Source organism: Delphinus delphis, chromosome 6 (genome assembly GCF_949987515.2).
Source record: "Delphinus delphis chromosome 6, mDelDel1.2, whole genome shotgun sequence".
NCBI classification, from domain to species: domain Eukaryota; kingdom Metazoa; phylum Chordata; class Mammalia; order Artiodactyla; family Delphinidae; genus Delphinus; species Delphinus delphis.
The window spans coordinates 81099857-81124844 of NC_082688.1; the positions used below are offsets into that span (position 1 = coordinate 81099857).

The 24988-nt window shown below is 55.0% G+C and overlaps 4 protein-coding genes across 16 annotated transcripts; 2 read left to right on the forward strand and 2 right to left on the reverse strand.

Moving 5' to 3' along the window:
* Positions 1-2070: 2070 nt before the first annotated feature.
* SIGMAR1 (sigma non-opioid intracellular receptor 1) lies at positions 2071-4679 on the reverse strand. Of its 4 annotated transcripts, none has more exons than XM_060014919.2 (4): positions 3838-4673; positions 3512-3712; positions 3286-3378; positions 2071-2236 (listed from the first exon to the last, which is right to left on the reverse strand). In XM_060014919.2, exons 1-4 carry the CDS (start codon positions 4172-4174, stop codon positions 2214-2216), a joined length of 654 nt encoding a protein of 217 aa, XP_059870902.1. In that variant the 5' UTR covers positions 4175-4673; the 3' UTR covers positions 2071-2213. The 4 variants fall into 4 exon arrangements, 2 of the variants coding, with proteins under 2 accessions (XP_059870902.1, XP_059870901.1); XM_060014918.2 differs by having other exon boundaries at positions 2094-2454; positions 3838-4667; XR_009519910.2 differs by having other exon boundaries at positions 2109-2236; positions 3559-3712; positions 3838-4679.
* A 2919-nt stretch (positions 4680-7598) lies between these two features.
* On the forward strand, positions 7599-10952 carry GALT (galactose-1-phosphate uridylyltransferase). 4 transcript variants are annotated; one of them, XM_060013506.1, is made up of 11 exons: positions 7599-7755; positions 8055-8224; positions 8481-8556; positions 8647-8695; positions 8820-8949; positions 9101-9157; positions 9311-9433; positions 9718-9850; positions 9953-10036; positions 10357-10511; positions 10779-10952. In XM_060013506.1, the coding sequence occupies exons 1-11, from the start codon at positions 7731-7733 to the stop codon at positions 10857-10859; spliced, it is 1083 nt and encodes a 360-aa protein (XP_059869489.1). In that variant the 5' UTR covers positions 7599-7730; the 3' UTR covers positions 10860-10952. The 4 variants fall into 4 exon arrangements, with proteins under 4 accessions (XP_059869489.1, XP_059869492.1, XP_059869490.1 ...); XM_060013509.1 differs by having other exon boundaries at positions 7620-7950; XM_060013507.1 differs by having other exon boundaries at positions 7620-7859.
* A 1604-nt stretch (positions 10953-12556) lies between these two features.
* Positions 12557-22048, forward strand: IL11RA (interleukin 11 receptor subunit alpha). Of its 7 annotated transcripts, none has more exons than XM_060014923.1 (13): positions 12557-12614; positions 15870-15969; positions 16255-16315; positions 16996-17165; positions 17303-17417; positions 17568-17600; positions 17686-17852; positions 19042-19205; positions 20010-20151; positions 20497-20616; positions 20735-20831; positions 21085-21167; positions 21632-22048. In XM_060014923.1, the coding sequence occupies exons 2-13, from the start codon at positions 15870-15872 to the stop codon at positions 21646-21648; spliced, it is 1269 nt and encodes a 422-aa protein (XP_059870906.1). In that variant the 5' UTR covers positions 12557-12614; the 3' UTR covers positions 21649-22048. The 7 variants fall into 7 exon arrangements, 6 of the variants coding, with proteins under 6 accessions (XP_059870906.1, XP_059870903.1, XP_059870909.1 ...); XM_060014920.1 differs by lacking the exon at positions 12557-12614 and adding an exon at positions 12715-12792; XM_060014924.1 differs by lacking the exon at positions 12557-12614 and adding an exon at positions 13393-13412.
* A 75-nt stretch (positions 22049-22123) lies between these two features.
* Positions 22124-22846, reverse strand: CCL27 (C-C motif chemokine ligand 27). The gene is made up of 3 exons (XM_060013511.1): positions 22777-22846; positions 22501-22636; positions 22124-22307 (listed from the first exon to the last, which is right to left on the reverse strand). Exons 1-3 carry the CDS (start codon positions 22844-22846, stop codon positions 22247-22249), a joined length of 267 nt encoding a protein of 88 aa, XP_059869494.1. The 3' UTR covers positions 22124-22246.
* Positions 22847-24988: the final 2142 nt, after the last annotated feature.

The following is a 24988-nucleotide window of genomic DNA, read 5'->3' on the forward strand; positions in this document are numbered from 1 at the left end:
TGGCCACACCGTGGGGATCTTAGTTCCCTGGCCAGGGATTGAACCTGGGCCCCAGCAGTGGAAGCATCCAGTCCTAACCATTGGACCTCCAGGGAATTCCCTAGATGGTATTTAAAGTCATGAAATGGTTGAGATCACCTCAGAGCAGTGTAAACCTGGGAAGTGAGAGGTTGAGGAAATGAGCCAGATCTAGCAAAGGAGGCAATGAAGGAAGAGAGTAGTGTCCTGTAAGCCACAGGAGTCTTTTAAGAGTAACTGTGTCAAATGAAAGTGAGAAGAAATCAACACTGGACTTAGCAACAGAGATGGGGAGGGGCCTGGGAGCCTAGTCCTATGTGAAAGGTAGGGATGACAAAGGGAGCTGAGGCATCCGTAACAGGTGGGGGCTCTAAGCCTAGAGGCAAAGCTGGGTTACAGGGTGGGAGAAATCCTGAGGCTTGGCTTTGCAACCTGTGATCAAACGGAGAGGCCCCAGACAGGACCTGTCATGGCCAACACTGTGGTGGTGGTAAGGTGTCAGGATGGCCACCTTGCCTGGGCCTCACATTCATTCTGAGCCACATATTTAGACTTTTGATGTTGCTTCCAGATGGTTATACATGTAGTCTTTTATATTTTTACTCATTAGAATATCAAATTTTTAGAATGTACATTTTTTTATAATCATGTTCCTTCCATTTTTAATATAACAGAATCCTAAGAAGTGAGAGGCCTGGGCCTTGCTCATCTTCAGAACAGGGCCAGGAGGAGGGTGAGGCAAGTGCAGGACCCTTGGGAGTGTGTACTTCAGGCACCTCTCTGGCCTCATCCTAGCCCCAGCCCCCCACTACCTTAGACACCACCAGATAGTGTGCCTGCTCCCCAGCCCCGGGAGCCTCCACAGAAGTGGGGGGTCCTGGAAAAGGCAGACTGGAGAGAAAGAACTGCTCTGGGTGGACGTGGACATGATACCCTGGAAACCTAGAAAAAAGGAGTTGGAGAGTGACTATGCCTTTCAGCCCAAAAGTGGCTGCACACTGCCACCCCGTGGTCATCCAGGGCAGGAGTCCCGGGACTGTGCCCAGAACAGCACTGGCAGAGAGGAGACCAAGAGCAAGACACACACCACCTCACCCAGCCATGAATTCCTGAAATTGTGGCATTCAAACCTGGTGGAGAGAATCTTATTAAACATGCAGATCTCAAGGCCTCAACCCAGAACTGATCTCTGGGGATTGGGCACAATAATCTGTAGAGTCAACGAGCCTGCCAGGTGATTCCTGGGAACACTAAAGTATACAGTAAAAAGCTGCTGTCATAAACTGAATCACACAAGGGAGAGGCCTTCCTGAGGCCCCCAGGAGTTAGAGGTCCTCCTGCTGCTCAGACACGAAAAGAAATGAAACTGTTCAACAGGTCTTTATTGACAGACACAGATAGATGGACAGAGAATGCAGCAAAGGCAGTGTCTGGAAGCTGTAGTAAGTGTCTGTGTGTGTGCGTGCAGAAAAGGCTTTCTCTAGGCCAGCGGCAACCCCTTGGACCTGGGCCCACCTGTCTAGGTCCTCACCCCAGCACTGGGCCCTCGCTGAGGCCAGCCTCACCATTATACCCTGGAGGGAGGTATAACCTCAGCATTTGCCACATTCTTCTGGTTCTCCAGCTAACTTGGTTGCGAGGGTGGGGACAGGCCATGAGGGTACTTGCATAGCAGGGGAACAGAATGGGGTAAGGCATATGGTGAGGACAAGGAGATGAAGGGGAAGGGCATCACAGTTGCAGGTGAAGGGAGCCTCCACAGGCAGCTCCTCTTCTCCCTCATCCCCCCCCAATGGCTGCTGGGTTGAAGGGTCAGACCCAGGCAGTTTGTAATAGCCACCCCCATCCCTAACTCCAGAGCCTGACTAGGGGCAGAGAAGCTCTGGAAAGGCCTGAGTTAGTGAGTCGAGCTTGTGGGATATGTGCTCGAACATGACTGGCCCCTTTGGTATACGTGGGGGTCCCTCTCTGCATGGGTGTGAATGCGTAATGCTGCCGTACACACAGGATTCAGTATCTGAATGTGTGTCCCATGTGTTCCCATGACTATGTTTGGTTGTATGCATGTGTGTCCCTGCTCATACACCAGGAACTCAGTATCTGCATGTTGTGAGTATGTCCATGTCTTTTCACGTGGGCTCCAGCAAGTGGATGTGTGCAGGCCTGCCCGCTCCTGTCCATCCACAGGTCCTCCTTCAGGCCTGGCTGGTCAGGCGTCCTGGCCAAAGAGGTAGGTGGTGAGTTCAAGCCGGAGGCCCCGGGCATAGGCTTGAAGAGTATAGAAGAGGGTGAGGAAGTCCTGGGTGCTGAAGATTGTGTCAGCCAGCGCGAAGGCCAGGGTAGATGGGATGACACCCCGGCCGTACTCCACCATCCATGTGTTTGGCCCCCACTCCACAGCCGTTGCCTCACCAGGCCCGTGCACCACTGTCTCCCCTGGGGGGACAGGGAACACCCACATGAAGAGCCAGGCCCTGCCCTCCCATTGCCACCACCTCCCTAGCCTGTGGGCTCTCTAGGGGTAGGGAATGGAGAGGGAGCTTCAGGAAAGGAAAAGCCTTACCTCACTGGCCTGGCTGCCCATCTGCAAGGGTACGAGGCTAAGGTGGCCACTCTTAAACTTTCCTGTGTGGCATCACCTGGCTCATGTCCTCTCTTGGGGGAAGCTTCACCTGGCCCTGCACCATTGTTTGGGAGTCATGGAGGTCTGCATTCCCAAGCCTAACTCATGTCAAGCAGAAGTTTAGCTAAACTTGGGCCTGTTAGATAGGGAGAGGTGAATATAAGACCTGCCAGGCTTTCTGAGAAATGTACCTGTTCAGTTACAATGTCGTAACTTGTAATATGCTTGTATATTCGTAACTTGTAATATGCTTGTCGTAACTTGTAATATGCTTGTAATATTCAACCTCAAACTTACTTAGAAGTCCAAATGTTTCATTATACGCAAGAGGGAAGACAACTGTCTGCCTTGTCTTTGGGGGCATGAGAGCATTTCTGATCTCCCCAACAACTGCTGGAATACTGGATCATTAAAATCAGACGTGGTTAACAGGGAGCTGTTATGTTTTGTTTCCATTTGACAGAGGAAGGCAACAGAGACCCTGAACCCTGCCTCAACCAACCACCTGGGGCTTAACTAGAGGGCAAAGGAACTAGGACGAGGGCCCTTCAACGCACCCCTTTTCCACGCCATGGCTCTTTCCTCCAACTATAGGCATCCAAGAATGAAGAGACCCACCTCTCTAACAGAGCCACCTTACCCACCTGGGTAGAAGACCTCGCTTTTGGTAGTGCCCTCTCTCCACTGGTGGAAGGTGCCAGAGATGATGGTATCCGAGATCTCAGCCCAATAGCGCCCTGAGAGACAATCAAATGGACACTGAATATCAGGGTATCCGCTCCACTCGACGGCCTGGCCGAACATCAGGAAGGAGGGCATGGGCCCTTGTACAGCCCCAGCCTCCCAGTCCGGCCCGCCGCCAGCACTGACCCGAGTGGCCGCTAGAGCCCAGGGCGGTGCCGAAGAGCAGCACGTACTCGGACAGGGAGGCGTGCAGAAGGCACATGGCGCCCATCCAGCCTCCCGCGTTCACGAACACCCACTGCAGCTCCTCGTCGGGCAGCACGTGGCCTGGGTGCAGGCGCCGCAGCTCCACGATCAGCCGAGAGAAGGCCAGCTCGTGGTCCAGCCCTGGCGGGGGCAGAGGAACAACCAAGTCAGGGCCAGCATCGGTCACGAACTGGGGAACGGTGCCCCCGGAACCTCCAGCTACGCCCGGCCCTCCCCAGCCCCCTACCCTCCACCTGCCGCCTCACCGGCGTACTGCCGAGCCAGCTGCGCGATCTCTTCATGCTGGAAGACGAAGCTCTGAGTGCCCAGCCAGTGCCAGACCACCTGGGCCAGCACAGCCGCGGCCGCCAGGAGCAGCGCGGCCCACGCCCACCGCCGGCCCACGGCCCACTGCATCCCAAAGGGCGGCCTGGCCCAGCGCAGCGCAGAGAGAGGTGGGGGCCTAAGGCTGTGACCCTCACTGCCTCCGTGTCTCTTGGCGCGCCGTCTACGACCCGTTCCCCCGCCACCGCCGTGGTACGGCTCGCCCTGGCCAATCGGAACTGCCAGGGCACCGGGGCACCGCCTCTCGGGTCGAACCATTATCTCTCGGAGAGCCGGGTGCGCCGAAGGGCGGGGCGGTGCCGCGCGCGTCAGGAAAGGGGGCGGGGCCAAGCTCTCCTAGCTGCAGGCGTTGGGGTATCTAGGCACGCCTCGCCTAGCGCCGTTCTACTTGGGGTTGCGGGGGTGGCGGTGAGACCCAGAATGGACTGGCCCGCCTGGGCTCACTGACTGGTGAAGCAGGCAACCCGGAAGCAGGGCCTTCCGGACTTGTGATGGTTAAGGCCCGCCTTTGCTAGCACAGGAGGTGGGAAGGAGGCTCTTCTACTTGGGAACGTTACGGAAGGCTTTTGGAGGCGGTGACACCTGAGCAGTGTCTTTAAGAGCGATGGGAAGGGCATTCCAGTGAGCCAGTGAGACCTACTCCAAGAGCAAAGGCACCAAGGAGAGACAGCGTGGGGTCTTCCGGGGGCCAACAATTCATTCTTTATTCTGAAGTACAAAATATGAGAGGAGGGCCTTGTAAGCCAACTGAAGGTTATCGGCGGCGGCGGCGGGGATTGTGGGGGGAGGGAGTGAAAAAGGAAGAGAAGCAGAAAAGAAACAAGAGAAAAGAGGCAGCATAGTGCTGTGATAAGAAAGACACTCTGGACAGGACTGACTGTGTTAAAAGCCTGGCTCCCGCCACCTACTGGTTGTGTGATCTTGGGCAAGTTACTTAAACTCTTTGTGACTCAGTTTTCTCATCTGTAAAATGGGATGAATAAAAGTACATACCTTTATTGTGATGAAGACTAAATGAGTTAATATTTACAAAGCAATTAGTGTCTGGCATGTGGTGTCATATGTGTTAGTTATATCAATAAAACATAAAGCAGAAGAGAACTGGAAGAGTGTAGCCTCACATGTGAGAGTAATGGAATGGTCAACACAGTCAAATATAATTGAGTGGTCCTATGAAAAGACTGGAAATGGTCATTGGGTTTCTCAGTATGGGCATGTAGCAGAGATTATGCTATACATTCACAAATCCATTCCTTTTGCTCTTGGGCAGCCAGTCTACTTTGTAGTTAGGTGAGGCCATGTGATTGTGTTCTGTCCAATGAAGTATAGGCAGAAATGACATATGCCATTTCCAGGTCTGGCTCGTAAAATCTGTGAAATTCTTGACACTCACTTTCTTGTCTTATCTAATATAGTTACATACAATTAAGTAGTGGAGAATTCCAAATGCTGCATGGGACAGAGCTCTCCCTCTCTCCCACAATGGACCATGGTACTAAGCCACTGAGTTTGGAGGTTGTTTGTTACAGCAGCTAAGATTATTTACGCCGACTACTACAGGGCAAAAAACATGTTATAGTGTACTGTGCGGGTAAGAGTAGAGGCTGGGAAGATGAACTAATTTTTGAGAAATTTAACCAAGAAGGGAATGATAAAAAAGGGATTATTTAGGGCTTCCCTGGTGGCGCAGTGGTTGAGAGTCCGCCTGCCGATGCAGGGGACACGGGTTCGTGCCCCGGTCCGGGAAGATCCCACATGCTGCGGAGCAGCTGGGCCCATAAGCCATGGCCGCTGAGCCTGCGCGTCCGGAGCCTGTGCTCTGCAACGGGAGAGGCCACAACAGTGAGAGGCCTGCGTACCGCAAAAAAAAAAAAAAAAAAGAATGCCATTTGCGGCAATATGGATGGACCTAGAGATTATCATACTAAGTGAAGTAAGCACATAATGCTGGGACTTCCCTGGCGGTCCAGTGGTTAAGACTCCACGCTCCCAATGCAGGGGGCGCAGGTTGGAAGCCTGGTCGGGGGATTAGGATCCCACACGCCGCACAACGTGGCCAAAAAAGAAAAAAGAAAAGAAAAAAAAAAGCATTTACAAAAGTAAATAAGCAAATAGTTAAAAAAAAAAAAAGCTGATAATGCTTCCTGTTTTTCTCCATCTTGAATTCCCCTCAGGGCGCACCACAGTTGTGGGGGCAGCCGCAGCACTGATGCTGTAGCAAAATTTGTTGTTTACTGAAATAGCAAGGCAACATTCCCTTTCCACAAAAAGTGTATCTTTTATCCCCCTTACATCCCTATTACACGTGCAGCCAGTGGGACATGTAAAACTCTGGTTTCTTAGCTCCCTGCTCCCTGCCCTCTACCTAGTGGCCTCTTTAGATTCCAGTCTGAGGCCCCTGGGCAGAGATAAGGTAAATGACCTATGACCCAGTTTTTACATCTGAGCTCAGCAAAACACCTGGCTTGTCCTGGCCTGGTTTGGGGGAAGGGCCCTCACTGCTACTTCCCAGTTCCTAGCTCACTAGGTTTCTATCTTAAGGCTCACTGAGGGAGTTTCCTGGTGGCCTAGTGGTTAGGATTCTGGGTTCTCACTGCTATGACACAGGTTCAATCCCTGGTCAGGGAACTGAGATCCTGCACACGGCATGGCCAAAAAACAAACAAACAAACAAAAACTCACTGAAGTCTCAGAGGCATTTCAAAGTATCAGGAAGAGCTTGGAAACTTGGGTTGAAATCTCAGCTTGGCCACTTATCCTCTGGGTGATCTTGAGGCCTCGGTTCTCCACTGTGAAATGGGGAGGAGGTTCAGACAATATTTAGATGGCTCTATAAAGTGTCAGGGGAGGAATTAATTTGAAGTTTATCCTAGTGTTAGCCAACTGGTTTGTTCCAAGGAAAAGTTGGAGAAGGGACAGGGGTGTGCAAAGGAAACACCTCTGACCCCACCCAGATTGTGGTTGGAGCTACTGATAGTCCTGTCCTCTCCACATTTTCAGATTTCTTATAGCCCTCTTACCCTGACCACTTCTTGTGCTTTGTGTGTGTGTGTGTATATGAGAGAGAGAGAGAATATGATTACTTAGCCCTTTTTTCCCAAACCCGTTTCTGCTGCCTGGTGGGGCTAGGGCATGGTTACGGTGAGGTACCCACTCCTCCAGATAATACCTGAAGCCAAGGTTTAGCTGAAGCAAATCAAGCCCCACAGCCCCTCACTCCCACCTCCTTGCCTTTCCTCTGCCAGAGCCACCAAGCAGGTGAGTGAGGTGACTGTGGATCCAGAGTTATACTCTGACTTACCCTAGAATGTAAGCTCTGGGAGGGCTGAGTCTATGCCTGACTCGTGCACACAGGAACATCCCTTTGCGCCATGTGGAGCCTAGGGGCCTGGCACGTGGTGATAGATAGTAAATATTTGCTGAATGACCAAATGAATGACTTTAAGAAAGCAAATAACTCTTGTAAGCATCCTGGAGCCGAGGGATCTGTGGTAAGCAGCTTTCACAGAGGTTCTTCCAGGGTAGTTAGTGGCTTTGGCCCTAGAGTGGGATCATCAAAGTCGCCCCCTGTAGCTGTAGGCAGTCCTGAACTCCGCCCCTAGGTGGCCGGGCCGGCCCTCAGACAGTCACGTGCTTGCGGCTGTCCAATCAGCGAGGGCGGGGCGAGGGCGAGGGCGGGGCAGAGCCGGGCCGACTAGGCGGTGGGGGCGAGGTGAGCAGGTAGAAGTTACCGAAGGTATCTCCACCCGGTGGCCTCCTGGCGCGCAGGGGAGCGTGTCCTGAGCAGCGCCGGCAGGCGTCGGAGGCGGACGCCATGGCTACAACCTTCCGGGCGAGCGGTAACCGCAGGGCGGCCGGGACTCGCTGGGAAGCAAAGCTGAGCCCTCCCCTTCCTTAGGAAGTTGTCGTCCCTGCCCGCAGGTCGGCGCGCCCACCCGTCCAGGCACGCGCGGCGAAGGGACACGCCGGTGTTGGGGCTGCAGGCTGATTGGCGCTGGGAACGCCCAAGCTCTGGCCTTTAGCTCCTGAGTAGGGTGGGGATAACAGGGTGCATCCGAGCTTGGGCCTGCTGGTGGGTAAGACCCAGGGGAGAAAGGGGCATAGGGCTTTGTGACTGATCTTGACGGTTTGCCTCCAGAGCATCAGCATATCCGCTACAACCCGCTACAAGATGAGTGGGTGCTGGTGTCAGCGCACCGCATGAAGCGGCCCTGGCAGGGGCAGGTAGAACCCCCGCTTCTGACGACAGTACCCCGCCATGACCCCCACAACCCTCTGTGTCCGGGGGCCACACGGGCCAATGGAGAGGTAAGTCTTTAGATCCTACATCTGCAGGCTGGGCCCGGGGGGAGTAGTTCCCCATCCACTGCCCTTAGAGCTTCTCTTCACCCTACAGGGGAGTGGACCCTAGCCCTTCGCCCCACAGGGGAGTGGACCTCTGAGTCATATCCCACCAAGTCTTTTTGACCTCAGAGTGGCCTTCTTCCCGCCTTGTAGCCTTGAAGCCCATCAGATGACTGGTGGTATGGGCCAGCAAATGCTTCTAGCCCATCCTTGTCTGTAGGTGAATCCCCACTATGAAGGCACCTTCCTGTTTGACAATGACTTCCCAGCTCTGCAGCCTGATGCCCCTAGTCCAGGTAAGTTGGATCTAGCTGCTGTTGGGGAGAAAAGAGGCTGGACCTTGTTGGGGGACTTCTGTTGCAGAGAGTGATACCCCTTTGTCTTAGGACCCAGTGATCACCCCCTTTTCCAAGCAGAGGCTGCTCGAGGAGTTTGGTAACTATGAATTTCCACTCTTACACCCTTCAACCCGAGGCCTGGACTGAGCACTGGGGTTGGGCCCTGCCCCCAGCTCAACGAGCCCTGTATCTCTGTCATCTCTCCCTCCTTTACCACCTAGTAAGGTTATGTGCTTCCACCCCTGGTCGGATGTGACACTGCCACTCATGTCAGTCCCTGAGATCCGAGCTGTCGTTGATGCATGGGCCTCAGTCACAGAGGAGCTGGGTGCCCAGTACCCTTGGGTGCAGGTCTGTGAGGTCGCCCCCTCCCCTAGATGGGCAGGGTGGGGGTGGTACAGTTTGGTTTTGGGAAGTGGCATTTTTATTTCCACAGGTTGTGTTTCGGAGGGGTTGACTTGCTGTCCTTTTGGCTATAAAGCTCCCTACCCCTACTTCATAGATCTTTGAAAACAAAGGAGCCATGATGGGCTGTTCCAACCCCCATCCCCACTGCCAGGTATGTGTGTCAGGGGCTTCAGTGGATATCTGGACTGAGTCCAAGACAGTGTGGGGTGGGGAACTGGAGTAAGGGAAAACAGAGGAAGTATGCTAGTGATGTGGAGGCTTGGAGGTGAGGGATACTGTCTGCTCTTCTCCTTCCCCTTGACAGGTGTGGGCCAGCAGTTTCCTGCCAGATGTTGCCCAGCGTGAGGAGCGATCTCAGCGGGCCTATCAGAGTCAGCACGGAGAGCCCCTGCTAATGGAGTACGGCCGCCAAGAGCTGCTCAGGAAGGTGGGAGAAAGCTGGATCTTGTGTCCCCAGGAAGCCCGTAACCTCACCCCAAAAAGGAGAGGTGTGTGAAGGAGGAGGGTAGAAGGGAAGTAGCAGAGAGACTTGCTAGGAGGACATAGCAGTAAGCTAAAGGAAAGGTGATGATGGCTTAGACTAGGGTGGTAGTGGTGGAGTGGTGAGAAACCATCGGTTTCTGGGTACCTCTTCTCTTCTCCTTCCCTTGCCTATTTGCTGACCCCCCTCACACCCACCTTGATGACCTCATCTCCATTTGGTCGGCCTAGGACCGTCTGGTCCTAACCAGTGAGCACTGGTTAGTGCTGGTCCCCTTCTGGGCAGTGTGGCCCTTCCAGACACTACTACTGCCCCGTCGGCATGTGCGGCGGCTGCCTGAGCTGACCCCGGCTGAGCGTGACGGTGAGTCTCCCAGGTGGGACCCTGGGGCCAGGCTTTGGATGGGGATGGTTCTGGTGGGGCCAGCATCTGGGCCCCAGACTGAGAGTCAGGCTCTGATTCCAGATCTAGCCTCCATCATGAAGAAGCTCTTGACCAAGTATGACAACCTATTTGAGACATCCTTTCCCTACTCCATGGGCTGGCACGGTGAGGCTTTTTGAGTACCCATATCTAACCCCAACACCATTTCTGGGCTCCTGGGTCCCAGCTTAGTGGACTGCAACTCCCAGCAGGCCTTGGAACACTTGCTGGGGAAGTGTTCAGGGCAGGGATGCTGGGACTGAGAGTGGAGAAGTGAACGTGGTGAAACTATGTCTCCCAGTGGGCTTTCCAATGCCTTGTCTCCTCTCTGGCAGGGAATGCTGGAAGATGTAGTTTTCAGGTACCTGCTGTGGTCTGGGGGTAAGAGCTAGGCTGAAGAACTAAGAAAGGACCCTTCCCAACTATCTCTGCCTTCTTCCCACCAGGGGCTCCTATCGGATCAGAGGCTGGAGCCAACTGGGACCACTGGCAGCTACATGCTCATTATTATCCTCCACTCCTGCGCTCTGCCACAGTCCGGAAATTCATGGTTGGCTATGAAATGCTTGCCCAGGCCCAGAGAGACCTCACCCCTGAGCAGGTGTGGACTTGGAGCACCCTGGGTCCTTGGGTCCCCTTTTCCCTCCTATTTCCTCAAGGGATCCCAACAATCATGACCCTGAGAATCCCCACGACCTGGGTATTTCTAGGGACTCAGAAGCTGACTCCTTCATCCTCTGGCTATTTCAGTGGTCGTTCTCACCAGCCTCCCCACCCTGCATGCTCTCCCCCAGTGTCTAGCGTCTCCTAGCACTCACCATTCTGGGCAGCCCTTACCCTCTCTGATTATCCCCTTTCCCCCTTCCAGGCTGCAGAGAGACTAAGGGCGCTTCCTGAGGTTCATTACCGCCTGGGGCAGAAGGACAGGGAGACAGCAGCCATCGCCTGACCACACTGACCACAGGGCCTTCTGCCTGAGGGAACTAGGGCCTAGGGTTTGGGCAGATGTGGGATCAATAAAACTGTGCTTCTCAAACTTTAATCACATATTCTAACACCAGAGGAGTGTGAACTCTGATCCTTGGGGGTCTGGGGTTAAAGGCCGAAGGCGTAGCTCCAGCCACAACTTTTCTTTGCCAGCAGATGTGCAAAAACTTAAGGGCACGACCTCCCCACCTCTTTGCCCCAAATCTCTGAACAAAATTAATACTCAGTGTCATGTCTGGCTTTTACTCCTAGAGTAACAAAGGCATCCCAGTTTAAAATGGTTTTAGAAACCTTTGTTCTTGTCTTTGGCTGAGGCTTTGGGAAGGCCAGAGTCCCCTTTACTACCATCCCTAGGGTGTCAGCTCACCAAGCTTGGGACTGAAGGTTTGGTCGGAGTGGGTGAGCAGGATCCTTGTCCCATTGGTCAGTGGCTAGACCCTAGGCTCCTGGCCAGAACCCTGGCTTTGTGAGTGGCTGCAGCTTGGCTCTGCTCCAGCCCACAGAGGCTGAAGGGGCGGGTAGGGAACGTGTACGTGGCTTTGTGTCCTTGGTCTTTCCAGACTCCCACGTGCAGCATGTATGCACGGGCTCTGTACACCTCTGTTGCCCCTGTGCCCCAATCATTGCACAGGGCAGAAGACAGCTCTGGCAGGGAAGGGGTGCCAGAGTTAGGAGCCTCAGGGCCATGGTAGGAGGGGATGGTTTTTGGAGTGACCCTGGGTCTACCCCCTCCCCTCTGGAGCTATTTCCCTGGCAAGACTGTAACCGTGGGAATAACAAGTCATACAACCCAGGAGACATGATGCCACCTAGGGTCCTCCAAACTTTTAGGTGAGGACAGGAGCTTGTGAGTAATGCGGGAATGGCCAGAACACTTTTTGTCTCCATTCTTCTCAAGGGAATTGAGTCTCTGGGAGGGGAAATCACACAAGGCTGGACAGTGATGATCTGACCCAGGAGAACCTTGGCTGCCTGCATTCCGGTCCAGGATTCTTTCTTCCTAGAGACCCTGGAGGGGAAGGGTCAACTTGGAGTGTTACCCTGGTTTGGAAGAAGCTCAGACAAATGTACACATTTCCCTTGAGCCCGCATTGGCTGGGGAGTGGAACCCTGGATGGGAGACATACATAGGCGCGCGCGCGCACACACACACACACACACACACACACACACACACACACACACACACACACACACACACACACACACACACACACACACACACACACACACACACACACACACACACACACACACACACACACACACACACACACACACACACACACACACACACACACACACACACACACACACACACCCCCCCCCCCCCAATCCTACACCTTTTATTTGCATGCATTTTGGAATCACCTGGGGAGTTTTAAACAGTACTGATTTAATTGGAGTGTGGCTTGAGAGTTTTAAAACCACAGTGTCCAGCGACGTTTGAGACCCACTGCCTTACAACCAGTCCACCTCCTTATCTGGAGTCAGGGGCACCTTCAGCTTCTCTGGTCACCTGCCCAGTAGCTCCTAAGCCACTGAACTTGAGGCTTTGTTTGAGGACATCTGGGGGGTGGACGGGGCGGGGCCTGAGAGCTCTGGTCCTGCTGTCCCAGGAGGAGAGGCTTTCAGGCCAGAACCCAGGAACCCGGCTCTAGACTCGGTCCCCGGCAGCCTCCTCAGTCCCGGACGGGACAGGAAGTGTCCGGCAGAGGTGGGTGTGGGGATGATTGGCAGTTGGAGGCTCCAATGGGTCGAGCCCCCCCATTTCAACCCTCTCCTTCCATTGGTGCCTGGGCGGAGCCGCCCCACGGCGTGCCCCAGGGCGGCAGGGAGTAGAGGCCGGGGCGGAGGGTGAGGACGGAGGGCGCTGGCGGCGGCGGCCGCAGAAGGTGAGGCCTGATGGGGCCGTGGGTGAGCTCGAGGGAGCCTTGCCAGGAGAGGGCGGGGCCTGGGGGTGTGGGATTTGAAGGGCCCGGAGTGACTGACGGAATGTCAGTGCGTGTGTGTGTGTGTGTGTGTGTGTGTGTGTGAGAGAGAGAGAGAGAGAGAGAGAGAGAGACTGCAAGGCTGTGTGTGACGCTGTCAGTGTGCGAAACTTCGCAAGTGTCGCTTGGTGAAACTCAGCTAGTGTGACTGCGGGTGTCGCTGTGCTGAGGCTGAGTCTGCATGTGGCTGTGCCTGTGTGGGATTATGTGTGTGTGTCAGTGTGCAGTTTGCGGGCAGAGACCGGGTCGTGCGTTTGTGTGTGTGTGAGAGGGCCTGTGACCACATCAGGGAATGTGTTTTGGGAAGGTCTCTGCGGAGTTTGAGACTGTGTCTGACAGCGTGAGAGTGCATGGCTGGGTTTGCGTGTGCCAGTGTGTGACTTCAGCATGGCAGAGGAGGAATGAGACTTGCACTCGGCGTGTGTTCTGTATCCTGTTAGACTGAGGAGAAGTGGAGCTGGGTTTGCACTTTGGGGACCCACTTCAGTAGCCAATGGGACTGACCTTTCTACTTAGTGGCCAGGGTAAGCAGACCATCCCCAGCACACTTGGCTCTCCCTCCTTCTTTTAGTGCTTGAGAATCCTTGTCACTGGTCCAGTGCTCCTTATTTTCTGTCTCCCTGTCTGACTCAGTTTCCTTATATTTCTTTTTCTCTCTCTACTACTGTCTTCCTAGAGCTAGTGCTCTGTGTGTCTTCACACTTTCGTCTCCCCAGGTATCTCTGTGTATCTGCTTTTTAGTCCTGCCTCTCATGTTCTCTGCATCTCTGTCTCTCTCTCTGTGCCCCTGTGCCTGACTCCCCTGTTCACCTTTGTCTCTTTGGCTACCTGGGGGCCTGAAATGGTGATGAGATGGGGGATCTGCCGTGCTAAGAGCTCCCTGGAAGAGGGGGCTTACGCTATGATGAGGAGTTGCTTTTAGAGAGTGCTGTGACCCCCCCATCCCAGGGCGGAGTGCTAAGTGTGTGTGTTTGGCTGTGCAAGGAAGAGGGAGATGTGTGTCTGTGTGTGTGTCTGGGTATGTGTAAATGTTTAAGTGTCTGAGCCTGGGTGAGGATGTCTGAGTGTATCGGTGTAACTGTGAGCGGCTGTGTCTGAGAGTGTGTGTCTGAGGGTAAGTGTGGGTCTTGTGTATCTGGCACCAAGGGACCAAAGGCATTTCCTGGTGCTGGGGCCTGAAGAGTAGCGGGGGAGGTGAGAAATGGCTGGAACGTCCAGGGGAGGGGGAAACTGGACTCTTTGGCTTTTCTTATATCCCCCAACATGGGGCCCTCTTCCCCTTAAAATACAGACAGCTGTGCCCTAAGGAAATATTTGCTGGGGAGTGAAAAGAGTGGGAGCACGAGTATGTGTCTGCTTTTTGATTTGACTGTGTCCGCGTGTGTTCAAGGGCGTATCTTTGTTGACTGTGCCTGGGGAGTCCACGCGTGAATGTGCCTGTGTTCTGCTGTGTGAAAACACAGGAACCTCTTGCTGACAGGGACACAGCAGCTCTCCTTTCCCTCTTGCTGTGCCTGGCTGTGCCTGGCTCTGCCTGTGGCTTCCTTTCCAGACTCGGGGGAGGCCTCTTCCCTTCCCAGGGCCTTGGGTGGGAGGGGGTGGGAGAGTAGGAGGGAGGAGAAAGGAGAGAGGAGGGGGCCTGGCTAGGGGCGGCTGAGCTCCATGGCCCAGAGGGGCGGGGGCAGGGAAGGGGAAGGAGGGGACGATTCTGGGGTCCCAGAACTGAGTAGAGCTGAGACGGGTGCTGTAGCTGGTGGGAGGAAGTCCTGGAGGCCATGGACAGTCAACCACTGGAATCATCGAGGTAGGGCAGGGCTGAGCAGGGTAAATGTGGCCGGGAGGCCGGGGTGAGCCACTAGACACACTCAGACAGACACACAGACACGCGGAGGTCGCTGCTCAGCTCTACCTGGGAGGGATTTGGGCTCTCCCTCTTCTGGAGCCCTCGCCCAGGGCCCTTTGCCCATCTGCGCCTTCTCCCACCCCCCTTCCCTCTTCCCCACTGCGTTCCTCATCCTGCTTTCTCCCATCCAGGATTCCCTCTCTCCTAGCACCTCCATCCCCCGTACACACATGGTTGGTTACCTTTTTGGCCTCTCTGAGATCCTGCTGCCCCAGCCCAGCCCTCACCTCGTTGAGCTCTCACTGCCTCCCAGTCCTGATCTCTGAGCATCTCTTTGTCCTGTGGCCTCCACCCCAGCCTCCTGTTCCTGCAGCCTCCCAGCTTCTCTCAGCCTCCTCTCCTGTCCCGCCACCCTGTCTCCATCTTCTGGCTCCTCGCCCACCCCCAGCCTCTGGCAGCAGTCAGGGCATCTGGATCTGCTTAACTCCGCAGCCTCAGCCTGCACCCTAGCCCCATCCGGCCTCACAGGCTCAAGACCAGCAAGATTCCAGAGTCAGGCCCAGATGAGCGGCGCAGAGCAAGGAGCCAGGCCCAGGCGAGAAGAGGCTTGGCAGCCAGAGCAGGGCTAGGCCTCATGGCAGGGGTACAGGGTGGGCTCAGACCCACCATGACAGTCCCACCCCAGGGTGATGAGGGCTGCCTCAGGTCGGTCAGAGGCAACGACTATCCCTGGGCCAGGTGGGATGGACACGGAATTCCCAACAGCTGGATTGGAGGAGTTAATGGGAGTGACTGAGCCGGTGCCAACACTTGGTGCCAGGGGTGGGTGCCAAGGGTGGTGCAGGGGGCGGTGCTGGCACAGTCTGTCGCCTCCAGCTTTTGTTCTGGGCCCTAAGCCCACGACTGAGAAGGGGGGGTGTGAGGGTGTGTGTGCGTGCGTGTGTGTGTACTCACACACAGCGCTGGGCGTATGGTGGAAAGGGGACCTTACGTCAGAGCCCCCAGTGATGTCTGATGTCCTTACCCCACTGGGCACCTGGTTTCCTCCTAGAAAGCCTCAGTCTGGAAGAGGGGGAGGCAGACTTTAGCCTCCCATCTTGGGAATGGGGGATCGCTGACCTTGCCTCTCTCCCCACAGATGAGCAGCAGCTGCTCAGGGCTGAGCAGGGTCCTGGTGGCCGTGGCTACAGCCCTGGTGTCTGCCTCCTGTCCCTGCCCCCAGGCCTGGGGCCCCCCAGGTGAGAAAAACTCTGCTCTATGACCCAACTCTGACCTGTGACTTGCCACCATCACCGTGGCCCCTCTCATGCCTAACCTGTCATCCCAACCCCTGAAATCCAGTCTGGCAACATCTCTCTACCCTGCTCTCTGACCTCTGTCTCCAGATTATAACATGATGTTTTGACCCCATGACCCCACTCAGGTCTTAAAAGTCCACCCCTTATCCTGTCACTGTCACAAAGTGTGGGGTGGGGTGGGAGAGAGGGAAAGGAAGAGCCTCTGCTCAGAAGTGCCTTCAACAGGGGTCCAGTATGGGCAGCCTGGCAGGGCCATGACGCTGTGTTGCCCTGGAGTGACTGCTGGGTAAGTGCTCCACCAGCCTGCTGGGCTGACAGGACCCTTTCACGACCCATTTCTTGACCTTGCCCAGTCCTCACACCCCTCCCATCCTTGCCCCTGTATCTGTAATCCTCACCTCTTTGTCTGTCTTAACCCTCAAACCATCCTTATTCAACAGAACATTCAACCAACATGTATTGAGCACCTGCTAAGTGCCTGGTCTATTCTAGGCCCTGAGATGCAGCAGTGCACAAGCCAGGCAAGATGCCAGGTAGTAATACCTGCAGGGCAGAAAATCAAAAGAGAGTGAGGTAGAAGAGGGTAACTGAGTGACCACTTTTTATTGGTAATAAGGGAAGGCCTCTCGGAGGAGGTGACATTGAAGCTGATTTCTGAAGGTTGGGGTATAAGCAAGCATTCCTGACAGAGAGAACAGCTAGTGCAAAGCCCTGAGGTGAGAGTGAGCTCTGCACTCTTGAACCAAAAGAGGCACAACCTGACTGGAGTGCAGTGGGGGAGGGGGAGACAGGAAGGTGATGAAGAAGGAAAGGAAGGCAAGGGCTAGATCACCAGGGCCTTTGTAAGCCAGCAAAAGGAGTTTGAGCTTTACTGCAAGCACTGAGAAGCCAATGGAGAGCTGTGACATGGTCGGACTCATAGTTTAAATCTTCCCTCTATCTGTCATCATCTCATCTCACCCCCAGGGCCCCGGTGTCCTGGTTTCGGGACGGGGAGACAAGGCTGCTCCAGGGACCTGACTCTGATCTAGGGCACGAACTGGTCCTGGCCCGGGCAGAAAGCACTGACGAGGGCACCTATATCTGCCGGACCCTGGATGGTGCACTTGGGGGCATGGTGACCCTGCAGCTGGGCTGTGAGTTGGGGAGGGAGTGTTGGCGGTAGCAGTGATGAGACATGGGGCTCCTGGGGGAATCCAGGCCCTGAGTAAGCCCTCTGGGATGGGTAGGGGCTGGGAACTTCTCGGTCTCCAGCTGCACCCTCTGCCTCTAGACCCCCCAGTCCGCCCTGTTGTCTCCTGCCAAGCAGCTGACTATGAGAACTTCTCCTGCACTTGGAGTCCCAGCCAGGTTAGCGGTTTACCCACCCGCTACCTCACCTCCTACAGGTGTGTGCATGATCGGTGTGTATACCTATATATTTGGGTGTTTAGCAAAACGTGGGTATGGGAGGTAGGTAAGGAGGTCCTAAGGAAGGCCTGAGAGAGAAGGAGGACCCTCCTTTCCTTCCTGACCTCGGATGGCCTCCTCCCTGCCAGGAAGAAGACGGTACCAGGAGCCGATGGCCAAAGGTAGGACATGAGGGGGAAGCTGGGGGCTCTAGCTGGGTACCACAGTGAGCATTTCCAAAGCTCAAGACCACATCCTCTCTCCTAGGATGAGTCCATCCACAGGGCCCTGGCCATGCCCACAGGACCCCCCAGGGGCTGCCCGCTGTGTGGTCCATGGGGCAGAGTTCTGGAGCCAGTACCGGATCAATGTGACTGAAGTGAACCCCCTGGGGGCCAGCACACGCCTGCTGGATGTGAGCTTGCAGAGCATCTGTGAGTACCCACTCCTAGAGCTCTCCCTAAATCCCTACCACAGAGACCCCAAACGGACCCCAGAGTACAGGTACCCCCCAAATTCAGAACTCTCCTCCCCTGAGCTCCCACATAGCTCCCTCCCAACATAGACCCATTTCGGCACACAGATGGCCCCCATGGAGACTAAGAACCCAGGGAGATCAGAGCCCAGGAGGCAGGCTTACATCAGCTTCTAGAGACTGCTGCCACTACCCCCTTCCCTACTAGTCCTTCCTGGCTGCCTAGCCCCAGTGCTGCCTCTCTGCTTCTAGGCCTTGTGCTGAAGGCACTTCTATCTCATGTCCTCCCTGCCCAGTGGAAGCCCTTGCTGGCCTCTCCTTCCTCTTGATCTGTGTGTGGAAGGGGGTCACCAAAGCGCTGGCTGGAATTTGGGCCAACTCATCTTCCTTGGATGGAAAGCAGAATCACTCTTTTTTTAAAAAATTTATTTATTTTATTTATTGATTTTTGGCTGCATTGGGTCTTCGTTGCTGCATGCGGGCTTTCTCTAGTTGTGGCGAGCGGGGGCTACTCTTCCATTGCGGTGTGTGGGCTTCTCATTGCGGTGGCTTCTCTTGTAGCGGAGCATGGGCTCTAGGCGCGTGGGCTTCAGTAGTTGTGGCACGCGGGCTTTCTCTATTTGTGGCGAGCAGGGGCTACTCTTCCATTGCAGTGCGTGGGCTTCTCATTGTGGTGGCTTCTCTTGTAGTGGAGCATGGGCTCTAGGCGCGCGGGCTTCAGTAGTTGTGGCACGCGGGCTCAGTAGTTATGGCTCGTCGGCTCTAGAGCACAGGCTCAGTAGTTCTGGCACACAGGCTTAGTTGCTCCGTGGCATGTGGGATCTTCCCAGACCAGGGCTCGAACCCATGTCCCCTGCACTGGCAGGTGGATTCTTAACCACTGAGCCACCAGGGAAGTCCCAGAATCACTCTTTAACTCACTCAACAAACATTTCAAAAATCCGTCCTCAGATCTTAGCTTACTTTATAATAGGGATGACAGATAGGTCCTGTGCCTAATGGATGATCAAGCTTAAGATTTCCCCAACCTCCTTGGAAGTGCCTCCCCTCAGGGACCTTTAGGCACACACCCATCTTCCCTTGGGAGGTGGTGGGGAAGGGATGAGTACCTGTCTTGTGCCCTGAATTTGTGTCTCCACTACCCCCAGTGCGCCCTGACCCACCCCAGGGGCTGCGGGTAGAGTCGGTACCTGGCTATCCTCGCCGCCTGCGTGCCAGCTGGACGTACCCTGCCTCCTGGCCCCGCCAGCCCCACTTCCTGCTCAAGTTCCGGCTGCAGTACCGTCCAGCACAGCATCCAGCCTGGTCCATGGTGAGGCCCTTGGAGTGCGTCCCAATCTGGGGCTGTGGGTCCTGTCTCTAGTTTCATGTTCCTGGGTGTTCTGCGTGACCAGATCTGGCAGGTAACTGACGCCCCGTGGCCTTCCCCTACAGCGTACTCTCCATGGGCCAGGCCTTGTGTTGGGTGCTGGGGTTGTAGCAGAGCCTGAGGGACCGGGCCTCTGCCCTGCAGGGCTGTAACTGATCTCAGCCCATCTGTGGGAAGACAGCAGTGATTTTTTAAAAATAACTTTTCTAGGAAAAGGAGTGCCTTTCAGCCAGAGGCACAGCCGCATACAAACACTCATATACTCAGATGTGGATAGAGGTGAAGTCCCACATCTGGAGATGGCAAAGATTGGCCAGCATCAGGCCTGCGGAGCGCTGCCTCAGACAATAACCAATATTTGTGGAACACCATCTGTCTGCCAGGCACTGTGCCACACATTTTACATGTATTATCTCATTTAGGTGTATTCACCTCTATTTTACAAATGAACAAACTGAGGCACAGAGAGAGGTCCAAGGTCACTCAGTAAGTGGTACAGCAAAGATTTGAACCCAGGCAGTCTGAAGTCACAGCCTGTCTACAAAACCACTGTGCACTTTTGTCTTCTGAACACTAGGTGTAGGCCTGACACCACCAGCCACCCTACGTGAGGCCCAGACGGCTGCATCAGGCTGACAGGGACAGGACTGGGAGGAAGGGGTGCTCTTTGCAGACTGGCTCTGGGGGGCAGATAGGCTGAGTGCTTATAACCTGGATAACGTGCCGACGAACCATCTGCACTGACAGGTGGAACCGGCTGGATTGGAGGAGGTGATCACGGACGCTGTGGCTGGGCTGCCCCATGCCGTGCGGGTCAGTGCCCGGGACTTTCTGGACGCAGGCACCTGGAGCGCCTGGAGCCCCGAGGCCTGGGGTACTCCGAGCACCGGTGAGAGACAGAGCCTAGGGAAAGAGCAGAGGCCCCGCTGCCCAGCATCTATCGGCGGAACTGCAGGCGCTACGGGGCGGCGTGGCAATTGCGGCCCCAGGCTTCACCTGTAGCTGCCTGCAGCCCCGCCCTAGCTTAAACCCTGCCCCAGATTAAACCCCGCCCCTCAGCCTCCGCCCTTCAGCCTCCACCCCTGCTTACATCCCCAGAAGCTGGCTCTGCCCTTTCAAGCTCCGCCTCCGAGGCGCCCCTGTGTCCAACCCTGGCCCTGGTCTCGCCTGGCGGGCCCTGGCCTCCGCCCCGACCCCGCATGGATAGTTCTCCTCAGGTCTCGTCTCCCTCCAGGACCCCTACCGAAGGAGATACCAGCTGGGGGCCAGCAACACGCGCAGCCAGAGGAAGAACCTCAGGCGGTTAGCCCTGCTCCCCCAAGACCGTCCCTCCTACCAGACCCGCGGCCACTTGGTGAGCTTGGGCAGATGGGCAAAGGTGGTAGAGGATGGGAAAGCCCCAGAGAGAAGCGGGCACCGAGTTTGGTCAGGCAGGCTTGCTCTCACAGCTGGCACATGACCCTCCCCCTCAGACCACAGAGACGCCCTGGAGCAGGTGGCTATGCTGGCATCTTTGGGAATATTCTCTTTCTTGGGACTGGTGGCTGGGGCCCTGGCACTGGGGCTCTGGTAAGTGACTGCCATTGGCCTCTCATCCTCTGATCCCACACAAGGGCTCTGATACCCATAGACCACACCCGTTCCCACCCCTCATGACTTTGCACTGAACGTGTCTGATTCTGGAACCATTCCTCCTCCTTCTCCCACCCCCAACTTCATGATTCTCACCCTTTCCTCTCTTGACCCTTTACTAACAAACCTTTTTGGAAGAGACTGAGATGCCCCACATTGTCAGGGAGACAGCTTCCTTTTTGTGCTCCAGGCTGAGGTTGAGACCATGTGAGAAGGATGGACCCCGAAAGTCTGGGTTCTTGGCCCCGATGATTCCGGTGGACAAGCTTCCAGGTGAGTATGACCTCTGGGAGGTTTGGACTTGGAGATGTGTGCCCTCATTTTGAGTGTCTGGATTAAGAGCCAGGTGCCTTAGTCATAAGGGTTTTGGGAATCAGAGTTGGGTCTCCTCATTCTTGTAACTTCTGGACTCAGGGATGGGCCTTTCGTTCTTGAGTCCCGGGCTCAGAGTTGGGTCTCTTCTGTCTCTTGCAGGATACTGGGGCTCCTAGATGGATTCCCTCCTCATTTTCAGGGTATTAGGCTCAGAGCTGGATCCCCTGCCTTATTCTTGACGTGCCTGGGTCCAGAGCTAGGTCCACTCCCTCATCTTCAGGGTATTGGGGCTTACACAGAGGTGGGCTCCCCTATTCATTTTTGGAGTGTTGGGCTCAGAGCTGGGTCTCCTCCCTCATTCTCAGGGAATCTGGGACAAGATCCAGTCCTACTATCTCCCTTGATTTTCCTCCTTCTTCTAGGAGTCCCAAACCTGTAGAGGATCTTGGAAGGCTTCAGCTGATTCCACCTATAACTCTGTCTTGCTGGTGTGGATGGACAGACAGGTGGAACCCAGGCAGGACAGTAGATCCCCACGGAGTGGGGTTCTCAGCTGGAAATTCTGTTTGGAGCTCATTTCTATGAGACTCTGTGTTCCCAACTTGCCAGCTGAAAGGTGCCTGGACCTCTGGCTTCATCTCAGAGTTGGCAGCCCACCTGAGGAATGTGTGTAGATGTGTATGTCTGTGTCCATGTGTGTCCACGTGTATGTGAGGCAGGGAACATGTGTTCTCTGCATGTATGTATATAGGTACCTGGGGAGTGTGTGTGGGTCCTTGGCTCTCGGCCTTGCCCCTGGCGGGGGTTGTGAAGGTGTGAATAAAGAGAATGAGGAGGTTCTTCTGTTTATTGACATGTCTCACAGCTCCGGACTCGGGACTCACAGGAGAATACACAGAACTTGGAGACCACAGTCAGAGACTACTGGGCGATGCTGCTTTATTATTTTGGCTACTGGGGGCCCCGGCCCATTTTCCCTATCATCTCCAAACTCAGTTGGGCAGAGTCCCCTGGAGCCTCTTCCCTTGGCAGTCAAATCACAGAGTCAGGCTGCGGTTCTGGGGGTGGATGCAGATGCTGCGTCGAGACAGGTGAAACCTGGGAAAGGAAAGGTCCAAAGCCATGGTCGTAGCTTGGAGATGAGGGTAAGGCCCAGGGGTTAGAAGCAAAGGCCAGATGAAAACCTGAGTTGGCATCAGAATTAGCAATTGGGGCGGGGTTGAGATCAGCATCAGGGGTTGGGACTGAGGTCAGAGTCAGGGGTCAAATCAGGGGCAGAGTCAAAGCACACACGAAGGCCTGGAGGTGACAGTCCCCATCAGCTTCCTGAAATTCCACTCGGATGACCTTCCTCAGTGGTTTGCTTGAGAGTGGCTGTCGGTAGAACTGAGTACAGCATGATGTAGTGCTGGGTGCCAGTGGCAATGCTAGGGGACAACAGGACCATGTGTTCGGAGGGCTTCTGACCCTAAGCTCCATCAGATAGCTGGAGGCTGGGCTTCCTGGGCCCCTTTCCCTCCATCCCATTCACCCAGACCCCTGGCCTTCTAGACCCCCAAACACTCACCTCCTCCAGGGTCTGGGCTTAGGAGCAACAGTAGCAGCAGGAGGCTGCTGGTGGGTGAGGGCCCCTTCATGATGCTCAGCCTGGATACTTCCTTCTTTCTCTGCCTCCTTCCCTACCTTTTATCTGGGTGCCTTTTACCTGGGGCACCAGGTGAGTCAGTGGCAGGTGAAGATGTATTGCTCATCCTGTGACACTCCTGGGCCCTAATTACCAGAGACCCCTGTGCCACAGACCCCCTCCTCTTTTAGGACAGTAATTTCCCATGGGCTCCTAAATCCTGGGCAGAGAAGCTGGGGAGGGGATTGTGCACATGGGGACTGATGGTACAGTAACTGAGTAAGGGCGGCCAAGGATCCACAGTGGCATCCAGTGATGGACATTAACACTCACATACTCATAGTTACACATTCACAGTCACACCTCAGTCACTCGATCAACCTCACATGGTCAGACAACCCCGGATGGAATCATACAGTCCCAATTATACTCAAAGTTCCACTCCCACACGGTTGTGTTTTCACAATCGTCCAACCACACGGTCACACTAGCACACCCAAATTCTGATGGGGGAATTGTGGGTGGGCTGGGAGCAGATGGCAGGCCAGCACCAACTTGCCTTCATTTCCCCCTGCCCGCTTCCTGCCCTAGCCTGCTTGTCTTATTAGGAAAAATTGATGGGAATGGCTCCCTAAAGCAAGCCCTTCTGACTGAGGAGGAGTCTTGCCTGGGCCGGTCACATTCAGACTGCGAAGCTGGGAGAAGGCCCTTTTTGGTGGTAATGGGTTGCCTTGGGGATACTGAGGTGTGGGTTGCTTTCCCCAGGAAGATGAGATAGGGAGGAAGGATGGGGTGGATATGGAGGGCAGGTGAGGGAAGATAAAAGTTCTTTAGTGCCAGGTTGCTGCTGTCCAACAGGTAAGAGACCCAAGCAATCTTACGTTCCTGTTTTTGCCTAGTCCTGTCCCAGACATGCCAGCCTCTTACCAGCAGGGACCTGGGGTTTCCAGCCCCTGGCTTATTGAGACATAAGATTCAAGAGCTCAGTTACCTCTCCTTTGTTCTATTCAAATGCCAGTTTCTCTCTATTGTGGGCCTGGAAGAAACCCCCCCCTCCCCAACCCCTACACCCTCTGCATCCCATCCTCTTGCTAAAGCCCCGACCTCCCTTTACCTTCCTGTCCCTTCTTTTTAAATCCCATATCCAGCCCTCACCCCCTCTTCCCCTAGCCACCCCCATCCCCACCCAATGCAAAACTATTCCTTATCTTCCTCCTCCTGTCCTTTCCAGGAAGCTGGGGACAGCCTAGGGTGGGGGCAAGCTGCTAAGTTTACTGCCCCTGGCACCCTGAAGAATTTCCCACTCCTGGTCTGGAGATTTGAACCCTCCTGTCCTGCTCTATATTTTACACATAAACTGATCATCACCCAGTAATCCAGCCCTTATCTGGTTGTTGCAGGGGTACCTTCTACAACCTTCTGCTCTGTCACCAGCTACCCTCTATGGGGCAGGCCTACTCTTGGGATGGGGACTCACACCTCCCTGGGCATCTTTCTGCTGCAGGGCGGCTGCAACAATCAGGAGCGACCCTAAGCTCGGAGAGTAGGGACTAATCCCCCTCCCAGGCTGAACGACTCGAGCTTCTCCCGCTCCTGTCCAGGGTAAGGCTTGGGGGCTCCTTCCCTGGAGCTTGTCTTGTGGATACTCAGGAAATCTGAGTATCTTGAGGGATTCTGAGGTGTAGGCCCAGGGCTGGACAGGGTACTCTTTTGTCAGGGTTCTCAATGTAGACATTGTGAGGAAATGCCTCAAGAGCCTGGGTCCATTCTTGAAGGTGGCCACAGCCCAGAGGTCACTCATCTTGAATTTCTAGTACCAGAGGCCTTAGGGTCTCTCACCCACCCTCCAGTCTGGACTTGTACCCCAGAGCTCGGGTGCACCCACTGAGGCACCATCATCTTGTCACAAATCTTCAGCTGGCTGGCTGTCACACACTTTGGAGTCTTTTCTGGACCAGTCAATCCAGAGGCCTGGGAAGGAAGAAACAAATTCTTCCAGGTATGCACCCATCTCTCCCCTTTGGCTTCTCCAAAGATAGGGCCAAGTCTCTTTTTTTTTTTTTTTTTTTTTTGAGGTATGCGGGCCTCTCACTGTTGTGGCCTCTCCCGTGGCGGAGCACAGGCTCCGGACGCGCAGGCTCAGCGGCCATGGATC